Raw genomic sequence first — 16,008 nt, forward strand, 5'->3', positions numbered from 1 at the left:
TAGTGCCAGCTTTGAGCATGAACATTGTATCAAGATCTCGTTTAATTCGAGATGGCTACTCATTTAAATCCGAGAATAATGGTTGTTCTATTTATATGAGAGATATGTTTTATGGTCATGCTCCGATGGTGAATGGTTTATTCTTAATTAATCTCGAGCGTAATGCTACACATGTTCATAGTGTGAGTACCAAAAGATGTAAGATTGATAATGATAGTCCCACATACTTGTGGCACTGCCGCCTTGGTCACATAGGTGTCAAACGCATGAAGAAGCTCCATGCTGATGGACTTTTAGAGTCTCTTGATTACGAATCATTTGACACGTGCGAACCATGCCTCATGGGTAAAATGACCAAGACTCCGTTCTCAGGAACAATGGAGCGAGCAACCAACTTATTGGAAATCATACATACTGATGTGTGCGGTCCAATGAGTGTTGAGGCTCACGGTGGCTATCGTTACGTTCTCACCCTCACTGATGACTTGAGTAGATATGTGTATGTCTACTTAATGAAACACAAGTCTGAGACCTCTGAAAAGTTCAAGGAATTTCAGAATGAGGTTGAGAATCAACGTGACAGGAAAATCAAGTTCCTGCGATCAGATCGTGGAGGAGAATACTTGAGTCACGAGTTTGGCACACACTTAAGAAAATGTGGAATAGTTTCACAACTCACGCCGCCTGGAACACCTCAGCGTAATGGTGTGTCCGAACGTTGTAATCGCACTCTATTAGATATGGTGCGATCTATGATGTCTCTTACCGATTTACCGCTATCTTTTTGGGGCTATGCTTTAGAGACTGCCGCATTCACTTTAAATAGGGCTCCATCGAAATCCGTTGAGACAACACCGTATGAATTATGGTTTGGGAAGAAACCTAAGCTGTCGTTTCTAAAAGTTTGGGGATGCGATGCTTATGTCAAGAAACTTCAACCTGAAAAGCTCGAACCCAAGTCGGAAAAATGCGTCTTCATAGGATACCCTAAAGAGACTATTGGGTATACCTTCTACCTCAGATCCGAAGGCAAGATCTTTGTTGCCAAGAATGGATCCTTTCTAGAGAAGGAGTTTCTCTCGAAAGAAGTAAGTGGGAGGAAAGTAGAACTTGATGAAGTATTACCTCTTGAACCGGAAAATGGCGCAACTCAAGAAAATGTTCCTGAGGTGCCTGCACCGACTAGAGAGGAAGTTAATGATGATGATCAAGATACTTCTGATCAAGCTCCTACTGAAATTCGTAGGTCCACAAGGACACGTTCCGCACCAGAGTGGTACGGCAACCCTGTCTTGGAAATCGTATTGTTAGACAACGGTGAACCTTCGAACTATGAAGAAGCGATGGCGGGCCCGGATTCCGACAAATGGCTAGAAGCCATGAAATCCGAGATAGGATCCATGTATGAAAACGAAGTATGGACTTTGACTGACTTGCCCGTTGAGCGGCGAGCCATAGAAAATAAATGGATCTTTAAGAAGAAGACAGACGCGGATGATAATGTGACCATCTATAAATCTCGCCTTGTCGCTAAGGGTTATCGACAAGTTCAAGGGGTTGACTACGATGAGACTTTCTCACCGGTAGCGAAGCTGAAGTCCGTCCGAATCATGTTAGCAATTGCCGCATTCTATGATTATGAAATATGGCAAATGGACGTCAAAACAGCATTCCTTAATGGTTTCCTTAAGGAAGAATTGTATATGATGCAGCCGGAAGGTTTTGTCGATCCTAAGAATGCTAACAAGGTGTGCAAGCTCCAACGCTCGATTTATGGGCTGGTGCAAGCATCTCGGAGTTGGAACATTCGCTTTGATGAGATGATCAAAGCGTTTGGGTTTACGCAGACTTATGGAGAAGCCTATGTTTACAAGAAAGTGAGTGGGAGCTCTGTAGCATTTCTCATATTATATGTAGATGACATACTTTTGATGGGAAATGATATAGAACTCTTGGACAGCATTAAGGCCTACTTGAATAAGAGTTTTTCAATGAAGGACCTTGGAGAAGCTGCTTATATATTAGGCATCAAGATCTATAGAGATAGATCAAGACGCCTCATAGGTCTTTCACAAAGCACATACCTTGATAAGATATTGAAGAAGTTCAATATGGATCAGTCTAAGAAGGGGTTCTTACCTGTGTTACAAGGTGTGAAATTGAGCTCAGCTCAATGTCCGACCACGGCAGAAGATATAGAAGAGATGAGTGTCATCCCCTATGCCTCAGCCATATGTTCTATCATGTATGCCATGCTGTGTACCAGACCTGATGTAAACCTAGCCGTAAGTTTGGTAGGAAGGTACCAAAGTAATCCCGGCAAGGAACACTGGACAGCGGTCAAGAATATCCTGAAGTACCTGAAAAGGACTAAGGAAATGTTTCTCGTTTATGGAGGTGACGAAGAGCTCGTCGTAAAAGGTTACGTCGACGCTAGCTTCGACACAGATCTGGATGACTCCAAGTCACAAACTAGATACGTGTACATTTTGAATGGTGGGGCAGTAAGCTGGTGCAGTTGCAAGCAGAGCGTCGTGGCGGGATCTACATGTGAAGCGGAGTACATGGCAGCCTCGGAGGCAGCGCATGAAGCAATTTGGGTGAAGGAGTTCATCACCGACCTAGGAGTCATACCCAATGCGTCGGGGCCGATCAAGCTCTTCTGTGACAACACTGGAGCTATTGCACTTGCCAAGGAGCCCAGGTTTCACAAGAAGACAAGGCACATCAAGCGTCGCTTCAACTCCATTCGTGAAAATGTTCAAGATGGAGACATGGATATTTGTAAAGTACATACGGACCTGAATATAGCAGATCCGTTGACTAAACCTCTCCCTAGAGCAAAACATGATCAACACCAGAATTCCATGGGTGTTTGATTCATCACAATGTAACTAGATTATTGACTCTAGTGCAAGTGGGAGACTGTTGGAAATATGCCCTAGAGGCAATAATAAAAGCATTATTATTATATTTCCTTGTTCATGATAATTGTCCTTTATTCATGCTATAATTGTGTTATACGGAAATCGTAATACATGTGTGAATAATAGACACCAACATGTCCCTAGTAAGCCTCTAGTTGACTAGCTCGTTGATCAATAGATAGTCATGGTTTCCTGACTATGGACATTGGATGTCATTGATAACGAGATCACATCATTAGGAGAATGATGTGATGGACAAGACCCAATCCTAAACATAGCATAAGATCGTATAGTTCGTTTGCTAGAGTTATCCAATGTCAAGTATCCTTTCCTTAGACCATGAGATCGTGTAACTCTCGGATACCGTAGGAGTGCTTTGGGTATACCAAACGTCACAACGTAACTGGGTGACTATAAAGGTATACTACGGGTATCTCCGAAAGTGACTATTGGGTTGACACGGATCAAGACTGGGATTTGTCACTCCATATGACGGAGAGGTATCACTGGGCCCACTCGGTAATGCATCATCATAATGAGCTCAAAGTGACCAAGTGTCTGGTCACGGGATCATGCATTACGGTATGAGTAAAGTGACTTGCCGGTAACGAGATTGAACGAGGTATTAGGATACCGACGATCGAATCTCGGGCAAGTAGCATACCGATTGACAAAGGGAATTGTATATGGGGTTACGTGAATCCTCGACATCGTGGTTCATCCGATGAGATCATCGAGGAGCATGTGGGAGCCAACATGGGTATCCAGATCCCGCTGTTGGTTATTGACCGGAGAGCCGTCTCGGTCATGTCTACATGTCTCCCGAACCCGTAGGGTCTACACACTTAAGGTTCGGTGACGCTAGGGTTGTAGGGATATGTATATGCAGTAACACGAATGTTGTTCGGAGTCCCGGATGAGATCCCGGACGTCGCGAGGAGTTCCGGAATGGTCCGGAGGTAAAGAATTATATATAGGAAGTGCTATTTCGGGCATCGGGACAAGTTTCGGGGTCACCGGTATTGTACCGGGACCACCGGAAGGGTCCCGGGGGTCCGCCGGGTGGGGCCACCTGCCCCGAGGGGCCACATGGGCTGTAGGGGGTGCGCCTTGGCCTATATGGGCCAAGGGCACCAGCCCCAAGAGGCCCATGCGCCTAGGGTTCAAGAAGGGAAGAGTCCCAAAGGGGGAAGGCACCTCCTGGGTGCCTTGGGGAGGAGGGATTTCTCCCTTGGCCGCCGCCCCCCCCCCCCCCCCCCTAGGAGATTGGATCTCCTAGGGCCGGCGCCCCCCCTAGGCCCCCCTATATATAGTGGGGAGATGGAGGACTTCTCACCCCACGCCTTTGGTGCCTCCCTCTCCCTCTCCAACACCTCCTCCTCCTCCATAGAGCTTACCGAAGCCCTGCCGGAGTACTGCAGCTCCATCACCACCACGCCGTCGTGCTGCTGCCGGAGCCATCTTCCTCAACCTCTCCTTCCCCCTTGCTGGATCAAGAAGGAGGAGACGTTACGCTGACCGTACGTGTGTTGAACGCGGAGGTGCCGTCCGTTCGGCGCTAGGATCTCCGGTGATTTGGATCACGTCGAGTACGCCTTCCTCATCCCCGTTCTTTGAAACGCTTCCGCGCGTGATCTACTAAGGTATGTAGATGCAATCCGATCACTCATTGCTAGATGAACTCCTAGATGGATCTTGGTGAAACCGTAGGAAAATTTTTGTTTTCTGCAACATTTCCCATCATCATAACCAATTAATTCAACAACATGTTCAATATCGCACGAAACAAATGTTCTATAATTCCCCGCTAGAAGTTTCATTTCGTTGGGACTTGAACGACTAGAAATTAGTGGTGTGAAAGAAGCTACTCCACCACCTTTGTTGTTATTGACCTAACACAAGGGGGAGATGATTTTTGATGGAACTCGCACCTTGCAATTCTCGATTATCTTGATGTATCATGAGTGTAAATTAGGGGCCCATATGCTTTTTTTTTTGAAAAACAGCAAAAAAAATGCTTGTATTGTTGCTTTTGCTTGGTCTAAACGGTTGTTTTGCTACTTACACCCATAAAGAAATGAACCGGTCAAACGCTACCAGTCTCGATCAAATGAACATTGATACTGCAAGAATAACTATCCTACCTATGAGATACTGCTTAGTCCTACATGGAATCTACATGGCAAACTGTCAAAGCCAAATCAAGTCACCGAAAGTCTAAGAAACTAGCCATGGTCAATAAATCAAAGAAGACGTACCTAAATAAAAGGGAAAAAGAAAGCTTCAAGACCCATGAGAAAGAAGCCCATTAGGTGGATGGTCATGCGGGCCCAAGAGTAAGAGGACCATGCAACACCACCTCGGTACCTCCTCCTTCCAAATCCACCATGGAGGCATGGACGCAACAAGGGGGAGGGGGAGGGGTGTTAGCGCGATCATTCTCTATAAGAGTTCATCACCATCTAATCGTCAATGACTGATTGTGATTTAGAATGACAAGGTGATACTAGATTCATGTTCGAAAATCTGGTTGATCACATGGCATAGCATGCATGTGTGGCCGTCTAGTCTTCGGAGCGGTTCTCCTCTACCTTGATTTATGTTTAGTCCCATGCCTTTGAACACTTAAGACACTTCCTCAGTAAAAAAATATAAGAGCGTTTAGGTAAGTTAGACTTTGTAAACATTCCAGTATGTATATTCTTTATTATTATTTTGTAATTGTGCGAAACAAGGCGGTGCGATCGACGAAGGGGAGCGTCGCCTTCCGGCGCACTGTTACTTGTGACAGAAAGAACAAGGGCGAAAAATATCTTCTCGAGGAGCACAGAGCAAGTTGCTTGGCAGATGACAGGCGGGGCCGGGGCTATTCCACGGACTACTGTAGAATGGGGGCTGGGATGGAGCGGGCGGGTAGCGACATGCCACCCCACCCCACCCCGCGCTAGGCCAGCGGATGGATGGATGATGCCGCGCGCCCGACGAAAGCTATGGCGGCAACGGGCGGCCTTTTCGTTGGGCGAAAGGAACGGAACCGAAATCTTATCGGTACCGCCGGGACGGGTGTGTCGCCTCGTCTCGCCTATCTATCTGTCTGTGTGGGGCGGGGGCGCGGTGGCCGCCGTTCCATCCATCCATCCATCCATCCATCGGTGATGGATCCATCGGTGGTGCTGTGCCCATCCTCCATCCTCCATCCTGGCTGACAAACACATCCAAGCGGCTACTTGCCCGCTTGCGCGTGCATGTAGGCCAACCGCGTCATCTTATCTCCCTCCCATCATTGCCTCCTCCTCCTCCTCCTCCTGATCTATCCAGCTGCTCGTCCGGTGGCGCATCCCATCTCCTCCTCATCCCTTCTTTCTCCGGTGGTGCCGGCGCCGCCTGTCCGCGCCGGAGGAGGAGCCAGGGAGCTTCGCTTGGCGCTCGGCGGGAGGTGGTCGATCGTGTTCGTGCATGATCAGGGCGAGGGCAGCTGGCTGCGCTTTTGGAGGAGGAAGAAAGCAGTGATCCATGCATGGATGGCAAAGACCTCATCTCACCGTCCGACCTGCCGCCATTCTATGGCCAGCAGCAGCAGCAGCAGCAGCACCTCCGCATGCTCGGCGGCACCGGCGGCGGCGGGGGGCAGCATAGCCCCTCCTCGCTCGCCGGGATGCACTCCGTCATCCGCCCCATGCCCAACATGAGCATGAGCCCCACCGCCATCCTCCAGTCCATCGGCGGCGGCGCCTCCTCCCTCGCCGGCATGCAGTTCAACATGGACAACACCACGTCCCCTTCCTCCATGTTGCAGCACGCCGGGAACATGGGCGGCTCTGTTTCTGGCTCGGGCACGACGATGCCGGTGGCCAGCCCGCCGCCGGAGCCCGTCAAGCGGAAGCGGGGCAGGCCGCGCAAGTACGGGCCCGACGGGGCCATGAAGCACCACATGTCCTCGTCTTCCTCGTCGGCGCATCATCAGCAGCAGCAACATCAGATGATGGGCGCGCCTCAGCAGAGGATGGGGTCGATGGCCGGGCAGGGCATGGCGGGCGGGCTCGACGACGCGGCCCAGAAGAAGAAGCGCGGCCGACCGCCAGGCACCGGGAAGAAGCTCTCCTCACCCAGCAGTAAACCCTCCGGTCAGTACATATATACACCCAATTCTGAATTTTATTGATTTCTTGTAAAGTCTGAATTTTATATATGCACTGTCCTACTTAAGGTGATTAATTCAGATTTCTATCAAATTCCAATCTACTGCCTGCCAATTGTCAACAGAACATCTGTACTGTGCAGTACCTGCTGTAGCAAAGGAATGTTGATTTTTGATGATTTTAACAGTGTCATTAGCTCAATTTGCTTATCAGTTGCTGCCATCTTAGAAATCATTTGTTTTAGAATGCTGCTAGTTTTTATGCAAAGTTTTTCTGACACTCTGAAGTCTGATTTGGGCTGGAGACATAGCAAAAAAAAGCTTCAACTGTCACAGCATAGTCTGCAGTTCACTGAAACCACAACGAATAAAATTAATTGCTGAAAGTTGTTATTTTGTCCAGGCAATGCGTTCCCTGGTTCAGCTGGAACGAGCTTTACTCCCCACATCATCACAGCATCTCCTTCAGAGGTATGCACGCAATGCAAAACTGAGACAATGCCACCTAAATTCTTCTATTCTATTCCTCTGTTACCCTGCTGCACCTGATGAACTGACAGACAGAATCATATCAATTGCCTTGACAGGACGTCGCAGGGAAGATCTCGGCATTCGCGAGCCAGTCACCGAGGGCGGTGTGCGTGCTCTCAGCGATGGGGTCCGTCTCCAGGGCCGTCCTGCGCCACCCGGCAGATCATCCTCCTTCCTACAATAACCCTGCCATTTACGAGGTAAGCGACCATCCTATATGCATATCAAAGGAGTGATGCACCTGAGACTTATAAGTAACCCTGCATGATGTGAATGTTTGTAGGGATTGTATGAAATCCTGAGTTTATCCGGCTCTTACAATCTGAACGAGGGCCAGCAAAATCAAACCGACGGGATCAGCGTCACGCTCTGCAGCCCGGAGAGGCATGTCATTGGAGGTGTCCTGGGTGGAGCATTGGTGGCTGCCAGTACTGTGCAGGTAACAGCAATCTACCAGATCAGCCTCATCTGCTAAGATTCAGACATGAAACCAAGCTCCTGCATCCAGATCAACCTCATTTGCTAAGATTCGGACATACAACATAAAAAGTTTCTAATCCTGTTTGGCATTGTGCAGGTGGTGCTAGGGACTTTTGTGCAAGGAGGATCCAAATCAAAGTCAAAGAAAGTCGCGAAACCACCGGCTTTCGGTCCCGACTCGCTCTCCGGCGCTGGGCCAGATGTGGTGTCGCCCAGCTCAGGGCATAACCAAAACCTAACGTCGCCGCCCTCCGTTGTATCGACGGGAGGGTGGCCTAGCTCTGTGATATTTGACACGCGAAGTTCCAACATTGATATCAACTCTTCTAGAGGATAGCTCATATTTGTCGACACTTCCATCTCTTGAGAGATTTTTCTGTTCCCAAAAAGAATACCAAATGTATACTTTGGAATAGCCCATTCGGTTTTTGAGATCATTCTTATAGATTACTCTCCAGGCTGTGTTTTGTTGCATCGATATAATTTTGTTTATATTTCAGCGAAATGTTATTTTCCTTTCACCGTGTAGAAAACAGAGTAGCATACAACAGACTGGAGTTACTCTTGATAGAGCAAGTGTACATACACATACAGTAGCAGAAAGAACAGATGACACATACACATGACACGCCGACGCATGATCTTCCCTGGAGATATACCTCAAACCTCCAACAGCTTCTTGATGTCATTCTGCGGAAACAACATTCGCCAAGTGAATTCCCGTTCTGTTGGAGACGAGGAATACGGAAAATAAACTGTTGAGTTAGAGCATCACCTCAATGCCGAGTGGGGACCAGGTCGGTGCATATCGGTTCATGACATGCCCCTCTTTGTCAACTAGAAACTTGGTGAAGTTCCACTTGATACGCTCTCCAAATAGACCGCCTCTCTCTGACTTCAAGAACTTGTACAGTGGGGCAGCATTGTTGCCGTTCACGTCAACCTGTTGTCAACTCAGAAATGTTTAGATAAAAAATAAGTGCATTTGTGTTTGGAAGCTAGCACGCACACAGAAATGGAAACAAAGATTTTCGCTGGAATAGACCTTGCGAAAAATAGGAAACTCTGCTTGGAAGCGATTGCAAGCAAACTCCACAATCTTCTCATCGCTATCTGGTTCCTGTCCAGCAAATTGATTGCAGGGGAACGCCAATATCTCCAATCCTAATTGCAGCAGAAAACACGCAATGATAAATGAAGATTGAAGACGAAGTATAAAATGCAAGTTATCTGACCTGCACAATGGCACATCTTGTCTTACTATTTATTTATAACTCATCATACTAAAGACTTGCAGCCTAACATAAACTGTAGATTTCTCTTCTATCATTTTTTTTGAAGGTCTTCTATCATTATTTAGCCCAAGGTTGGTTCCAATCTCAAATCTGAAAACTAACTCAACTTGAATAGTTGGATCCAAACATAGCACAGCTTCTGTAATATCTGTTTGATGGGAAGCAAACTGTTGATCAGGTCCCACTTCTAGGACTTTTTGACACCACTGTAGTCTTGTAAAAGCAATATGACTTCAAAACACATTCAGTCATAGCATAAGCCTATACCTGAGAAGCCATGCTCTTGACCAGCTAGGCAAGCTACAGGTAAGTACCGCTGCTGCTTTAGTAAGCAGGTGAAGTGTATTCTGTATGCACACATTATGACCGAGAAACCACTCAGATGCCACATCTGTTGTGCTGATTGAATTGCATTTCTTATGAGTTTCTACTTTCTAGTGAAGGCAAAGAAAATGGATTTTTCTCTAAAAAATGGAACATTCCCCGCGATGTACAAAAGTGATGAATCGAAGAGTTTTAATCATTCCCCACAACAAGATATAACCATACCATTTAAGTACAAAGCATTTATATCATATATCGTGTTCAGTTTTAATACAAATAGCAAATGAACAAAAAACATGGTTAAGAACCATACAACGTACCAAATTAGAATCTGCTAAACTACTAAATAAGGCTGGGGTGAATATAATGCATTAGATAGAGCTACTGCTATAGTGGAATGACATGTGCAAAGCTATAGAAAAGTAGGTACCTTTCTCCCTGTATTTCTCATAGAGCTGACCCAGTTCCGTGTAGTTGGAATTGGCCAGACCACTGCAGGGATATCAACTCAGGTGGTGTAAACACAGATTCAAACAGGAGGATTTCAAACTAAAACTGCAAAACACGCTACCATTGAGATGCGACATTCACAATAAGCAGGACTTTCCCCTTGTATGTGCTGAGCTCCACATCATTTCCTCTTACATCCTGCAGAGAAATCCCACGGGTGTTTCGGTTAGAAGGATGGCATGGAACTGTACATGAATGAAAACAGACGGACATACTGAATAATTTAATTATCTTCTTGTTCGCAAGCAAATCATCCACAAGAATATATGATGGATGAACACGCAGGGGGGGGGGGGGGGGGGGGGGCAGAGGGAGGGATGGCAGGACCTTAACGACGAAGTCATGGACGGAACCACCAAGCTTGGAGGATGACTCTGCCGCACCCATGTTTGCTCTCAGCAATACTGTAATGTTTCCACTTGAGAAGGATTGGAGAAGAGTTAAGCCTTAAGCGGCAGCACTCTGAAGAACTTGTGACAAGTGGCAAGCACCTGTCCTGAGATCTATTTGTGCATCTCAGGAAGTCTTAGAATGTCTTAAAATTCCTCATTATTTGCAGTCCATATGCTGTCCACAGATTCTAATGACAACCACACAAATTGCAAAGCATTGATATTTGAATGGGCTATTCCTGATTGAGAAATATTAATGGCAGAGAAGCTACAAAGAGAAGTAGACAAAATATTTTGGGCCTACAGTACACCAGCTACTACAATGACTTATTTTTGGACATTCTTTAAATGATGAGTTTTTAAAACTATTGTTAGAATGCAAACGAAAGGGGAAGAAAACAGTGTTACTCCACTGGTTTGGCCAAATGTAGAGTCATACGGAAACAGTTACAAAAGTTAAAACAGTATCCTTCCAATCAAGGCATATCCGGAAAAAAAATATCACGTCAAAATCACATAAGCAAAAAAACCAAGGACAATCAGCCCAGCAGAAACTAGCCACAGAAATGTTTGTAGAAAGATGCAGTTACCCAAGTGGTTAGAAACACAGATGACCACAAAAACCATTCAAGCAGGGTACTGAACATTACACAGCAAGATATTTCATAAACGATCAGCATGCTTCCAAAACCTGGCAAGTCATGATAAGCTGTCAGCACATTATTCCCTGGATCCAGCACCTAATACGATAGACAGACTCGAAGTCCTGAACAACAAACAGTCACAAATAATAACACGGCGAGTCGAGCTACAGCGACAGACATGGTGTAATTCTAGGGATTACAACGATAAGGCCACCAGATGGTAGCATCTTCACAGCATACTGTCTGTCCTCGCTGGCAGTCGCCTGAAGAAGTTTACTGGCGTTGATGGCAACCTGTGCCTGAACCTCGGGTGCCTCATGGCATAGAACCCTCCTAATGCTGCGAGAACCTGGAGCGGTGTGACGTACAGCACTATCGCGGCTATGAAACAGAATAGCACAAATATTGCTGTGGCCCGAGGATCCCTCCAACTGAGCAGTGCCTGAACTCTCTCCCCTTGGGTTGCGATATCGCCAACAACAGTCTGTATCCTTCCAGCAACACTCCTCAGCCTATCATACCTCATCCTTACAACCTCTTGGCTCCGGCTTGTGGGGAATGTGTCAAACTCTTCGTCGAGTTCATCTGGGTGAACAGCTTCTGCATGAGAGATCTTGGTGTTCATGTGTGGAGGGTAGCGAGGCCGGTAACGGTAGTTCCAGATCCCTATCAGGAACATGTACAAGAACACTGTTGGGAGTATGAGCTCTGGAAAGCACACCAGCATTATAAAGAGGATGTGAACCAGCACGGTGGTAATGGGGTTCTTCCATGCACAGACACCACTGAACCACTTGCTGATGGCAAACAGGCCTGAGAAGACATTCATCAGCCTGAAGAAGTTTGCTTTGCTTCTCCTCATGCTCCACAAGTGAGAATCAAAATCTGACATGTACTCAACAACTTCCTTCCTCAGAGGTGGCTCCATACGGCTGAGACGGGCAGCCACGATCTGGACAGCTTGATGGCGGAGCATGTCAACCTGAAGCACTGGTATTGGGCGTGCATAGTGCATCTTCGGCAGCAAAGGTCGGGAGTACAGGTACAGCATGTTGACCAATGACGTTGAGGAAAATCGTATGGCTAGGTGCAGCTCACCCATCTTCTTCACCCCTGATGGGTGCAGAACCAGGAGAGGATATGAGTGGGTGTATACCCGGCCAGTTTCAAGTGTCGAAAGGCGAATTCGAACCTTGCCGATTTTCGCATCTTTACCACTGGATGGCTTCTCCCCATTCCTGTCTCCAAGCTGGCCATTGTCGAAAGCACCAATGGTCAGGACAGTTGCCGGATCATAGACCTCCCAAGTGTACTGTTCATTGAACTTGGGGTTTGGATTGTTCATGATAGTACGTGTTCGCACCCACTTTGACCCATACTTTGCAACACAATAGGTGTCTGATGAACCTTTTCCATCCCGTGTCTTCATAGGAACAATCCCCTGTGCACCAAGGACTCCAAGCTCAAGCAAACCAATTGACGGCTTCCAGAGTTGCTTGGCTGTTGGTCTGAGGTCACTGCTGTAGTTTGTAGACTCGTCCAGAACATGATATCCTCCATCAAGGCAGAGACGGAGATGGAGCCGGCTAGAGAACTTCTCTCTCTTTAGTTGGTCCACATCAACAAGTACAGGCTTCTCAAGATTAAACCACTTCCCATGGACAATGCGGTCATCAGCCCGCCTATCAATCATCGTCAATGGTATAATTATGCGGCCAAGCGTCTCATCCTTGTTAGGAGCTACACGATCTTCAAGTGACAGAATAAGGTGATCCTCGAAAGGTTCAGCAGCCACAAACATAAGGTCTTCATTCCAAAACGGGTTGAAGTTTCTAGCCTGAACAGGTTTTGTCCTCCCATGCTGATGCCCCACCTGTGCTCTGACAAAAACATCTGGATAGCGGGTCTTATCATGTATGAGAATATCTTGGGCCTCAATTATATTAACTCGCAGGTACCACAGTCTGGGTGCATGGTAAACTTTCGACTTCATGTGTGTTACGGCAGATGGATCCTCAAGTGTAGCAGCATCTGAATGCCATGCATCAGGAAATGCCTCGTCAGCTTGGGTGCCAATCCAAACCGCCAGCATCAGCTCACCCCTTGACTTGTCCCCATCCTTATGAACAAGCCGGTACCATTCTGGAGCCAGTGGACTGTCAGGGGGCACACGTACTGGCACATCATTCAGATCGAATCGCACCATGCCAACAAAATCATCCCTGACAAGATCTTTGTCTTTGACCAACACTTCAATGACAGATGCCTGCATACGTTCTCTAGAGAAAGCAAAGACAGCATTCCACTCAGGGTTCCTCTGCTTCTCAAAGTGCTTAGTTATGCCCCTGTAGTTGCCAACTCTCACTTCCACAAAAGGATCCAGGCTCCCAGTGATGTCCATGTTAGGCAAGTCCCGTGCCTTGACCACACGCACAAACAGATACTGCATTCTCTCCACCAAGTCATAAGTACTAGCATGCTTCTCACCACCAATAACCCGACCACCAACAATCTGTCCACCACCGAGAAAGGGGCTGGTTTCTTTAAGTGCATAGTCCATGGGCTGCTGGGAGGCAGCTGAATACATCCTGACCATCTTGGGCTGTTGAGGTTGAGGTTTCATTTGCTCAACACCATACTTGGAGTTGGAGGGTTGCTCGGCAAAAGAGGCTGGAAGATGGCCATGGTGCTGATGATGCTGTACATCCTTAGCTATGGTATGCAAGGTTCTCACTTCATCATGCCTGTGCTCTTGATGGCGCTGAGAAGCATTCAGATTAGTACCGGTTATATCAGCAGCAATCTGCTCAGCTTGAGTTGGAGGAGTATTGTTCGAAACAGGGTCCATTGCAGGAAGAGGGTTGGAAGCCCTGATGGAGGGGTCATTTGTGATGTACACTTTGAGGCCCAATTCCCCCTTGACACGGGAGAACATCCCACGCTTCTCCAGTGGATAGTGCATGATGACAGCATCGGTGAAGGGCACGAATGAGGTCCCAGCAATTCTGACCTTGCCAAGGAATGACCTGGAACCTTCGACAGACTTGTGGATGTTGTAGACATATGCTTCAAGAGCGAGCTCGGGAAGATTTGTTGGATCAGAGACGTTGAAGTAGAAGCGCTCGTTCCAGACGGGGTTCAGGTCCTTCTCCTTGATGGCCGTGCGGAACCGCTGACCATCAAAGGTAAGCTCGACACAGGCGCTGGCAGAACCTTGCCCGTCCTTGGGCATGAGGTCATGAGCGCTTGCGACCTCCACGCCCAGCTTATACGACGCCATTGCTTCTGGTGATGATGTGTGATCTACTGCTGTGTACTGCACACATGAAAGAAAAGCACAGTTAGCGCCACTACCAAATGGTACAAAGTGGCCACCACAGCCAAATAAGCACATATAAAAAGTAAAACACGGTTAGGTAGCACCCTGGCAAATGCAGCAATTTATCTTGCACAGCCAAATAAGCATACATATATAAAGAAAAGCACAGTTAGGTAGCAGCCTGGCAGATGCTACAAACTGAGTGTCACATGCAAATAAGAATAAAGACCAGGCTTAACAAGAAAATCTTATATGCTGCAGATGACTAAAGCGTCGCAATCACACTCGCATAACCACTCACTCCATAGATCGCCCCTGATCTACAGAAGAACCGGTGTGTTCCGGCTCCCCAAAGGGTGTGGTATTATTTCTATTTGAATGAAATGAGAATCTCGACACAAACAGTCCCCATCAAGCCTAGACATCCAGTCCACAGGACTAAACTAAATCTGCTTTCCAGTCAGCAAACAACCTCTAACGATGGCCTCAGACAGACTGCGACGCATCGGAGCTCACATCACAACTGAAGGCGACATACACACACAGATCTAACCTGTGGATAATAAGCAGCATATATAAATAGTTAAGTAAAACAAAAATAAATATCCGAATCAGGGAGCCGCGACAAGCGCATCAAGCTTTTGGCGAAAAGGCAGCCAGACGGGGGCACCAACTTAGTACTCTAATAGTTGATTGAATCAATCACAGAATCAAAGGTGATTCGTGGATTTAGCACGGCAGTGCCACACCTAATGGATCCGTGAGAATATGCGAAAGGGGGCGCTTTGTATTTTCGTCGGCGCAGCAAGCGCGGCGGACACTTAATAAACCCCCGAGAAACCCCGGGATTCGGCGCACCGGCGGCGAGCGGACACTGCGAATCGAGGCGGGGCGGAGAGGGGCGAGGGCCGGGGCTCACCTCTGGAGCTGGAGACGCCCAGATCCGGGCGGATCTGGCCCAATGCAGCCGGAGAGCGCGGGCCGACGGAGCCGCGAGCGCGCTTCAGTCCGCCGCCATGCTGTCCGTCGCCGGGCCGGCTGGTCTTACGGGAGGGCGGCCGGCGGAGGAGGGGATTCGGAGGAGGCGGAGGGTCTGGGTTTTGCGTGGCGTGCGGGGGAAAGATGGGAGCTTTGCGTTGGGTGTGAAAGAGTGAGGAGGAGGGTCTCTCTTGCGTGGAGTCAAGAGGAGGAGGGCGGAGACGCGTGGGTGAGGCGTGGGTCGGTCGCCGTCCTCGTCCTCGTGCGCCGCGCCGCGTCGGTTTCGGGTTCAGGTTCAGGTTCGCCTCGGGTTTTTTTTTTTTTTGAAACATCGCCTCGGGTTCTTTGCTCCGCAATTTCTCGCCTCTTTCCCTTGCTGCCTCTCGTCGGAATTCGAAATAGCGGGAGGCCCGTTGGGTCTGACTTTGACCAACGGACGGCAGCTGGCGCGGTGATGACTCCGCTTTTAC

The 16,008-nt window shown here is 47.9% G+C and overlaps 3 protein-coding genes across 3 annotated transcripts; 1 reads left to right on the top strand and 2 right to left on the bottom strand.

Moving 5' to 3' along the window:
* The first annotated feature begins 6,031 nt into the window (after positions 1 to 6,031).
* LOC125540393 (AT-hook motif nuclear-localized protein 1) lies at positions 6,032 to 8,533 on the top strand. Its single transcript, XM_048704007.2, has 5 exons — positions 6,032 to 7,051; positions 7,469 to 7,536; positions 7,653 to 7,796; positions 7,880 to 8,035; positions 8,174 to 8,533. The coding sequence occupies exons 1-5, from the start codon at positions 6,445 to 6,447 to the stop codon at positions 8,411 to 8,413; spliced, it is 1,215 nt and encodes a 404-aa protein (XP_048559964.2). The 5' UTR covers positions 6,032 to 6,444; the 3' UTR covers positions 8,414 to 8,533.
* A 26-nt stretch (positions 8,534 to 8,559) lies between these two features.
* Positions 8,560 to 10,771, bottom strand: LOC147987797 (putative phospholipid hydroperoxide glutathione peroxidase). The gene is made up of 6 exons (XM_087545472.1): positions 10,533 to 10,771; positions 10,267 to 10,343; positions 10,126 to 10,187; positions 9,122 to 9,240; positions 8,852 to 9,019; positions 8,560 to 8,766 (listed from the first exon to the last, which is right to left on the bottom strand). Exons 1-6 carry the CDS (start codon positions 10,590 to 10,592, stop codon positions 8,737 to 8,739), a joined length of 516 nt encoding a protein of 171 aa, XP_087401598.1. The 5' UTR covers positions 10,593 to 10,771; the 3' UTR covers positions 8,560 to 8,736.
* A 466-nt stretch (positions 10,772 to 11,237) lies between these two features.
* Positions 11,238 to 15,807, bottom strand: LOC147987798 (multiple C2 domain and transmembrane region protein 5-like). The gene is made up of 2 exons (XM_087545471.1): positions 15,480 to 15,807; positions 11,238 to 14,557 (listed from the first exon to the last, which is right to left on the bottom strand). Exon 2 carries the CDS (start codon positions 14,519 to 14,521, stop codon positions 11,471 to 11,473), a length of 3,051 nt encoding a protein of 1,016 aa, XP_087401597.1. The 5' UTR covers positions 14,522 to 14,557; positions 15,480 to 15,807; the 3' UTR covers positions 11,238 to 11,470.
* Between the last annotated feature and the right edge of the window lie 201 nt (positions 15,808 to 16,008).

The sequence above is a fragment of the Triticum urartu genome, chromosome 2A, assembly GCF_056163025.1.
Source record: "Triticum urartu cultivar PI428250 chromosome 2A, HENAU_Tu73, whole genome shotgun sequence".
In the NCBI taxonomy this organism is placed as follows: Eukaryota; Viridiplantae; Streptophyta; class Magnoliopsida; order Poales; family Poaceae; genus Triticum; species Triticum urartu.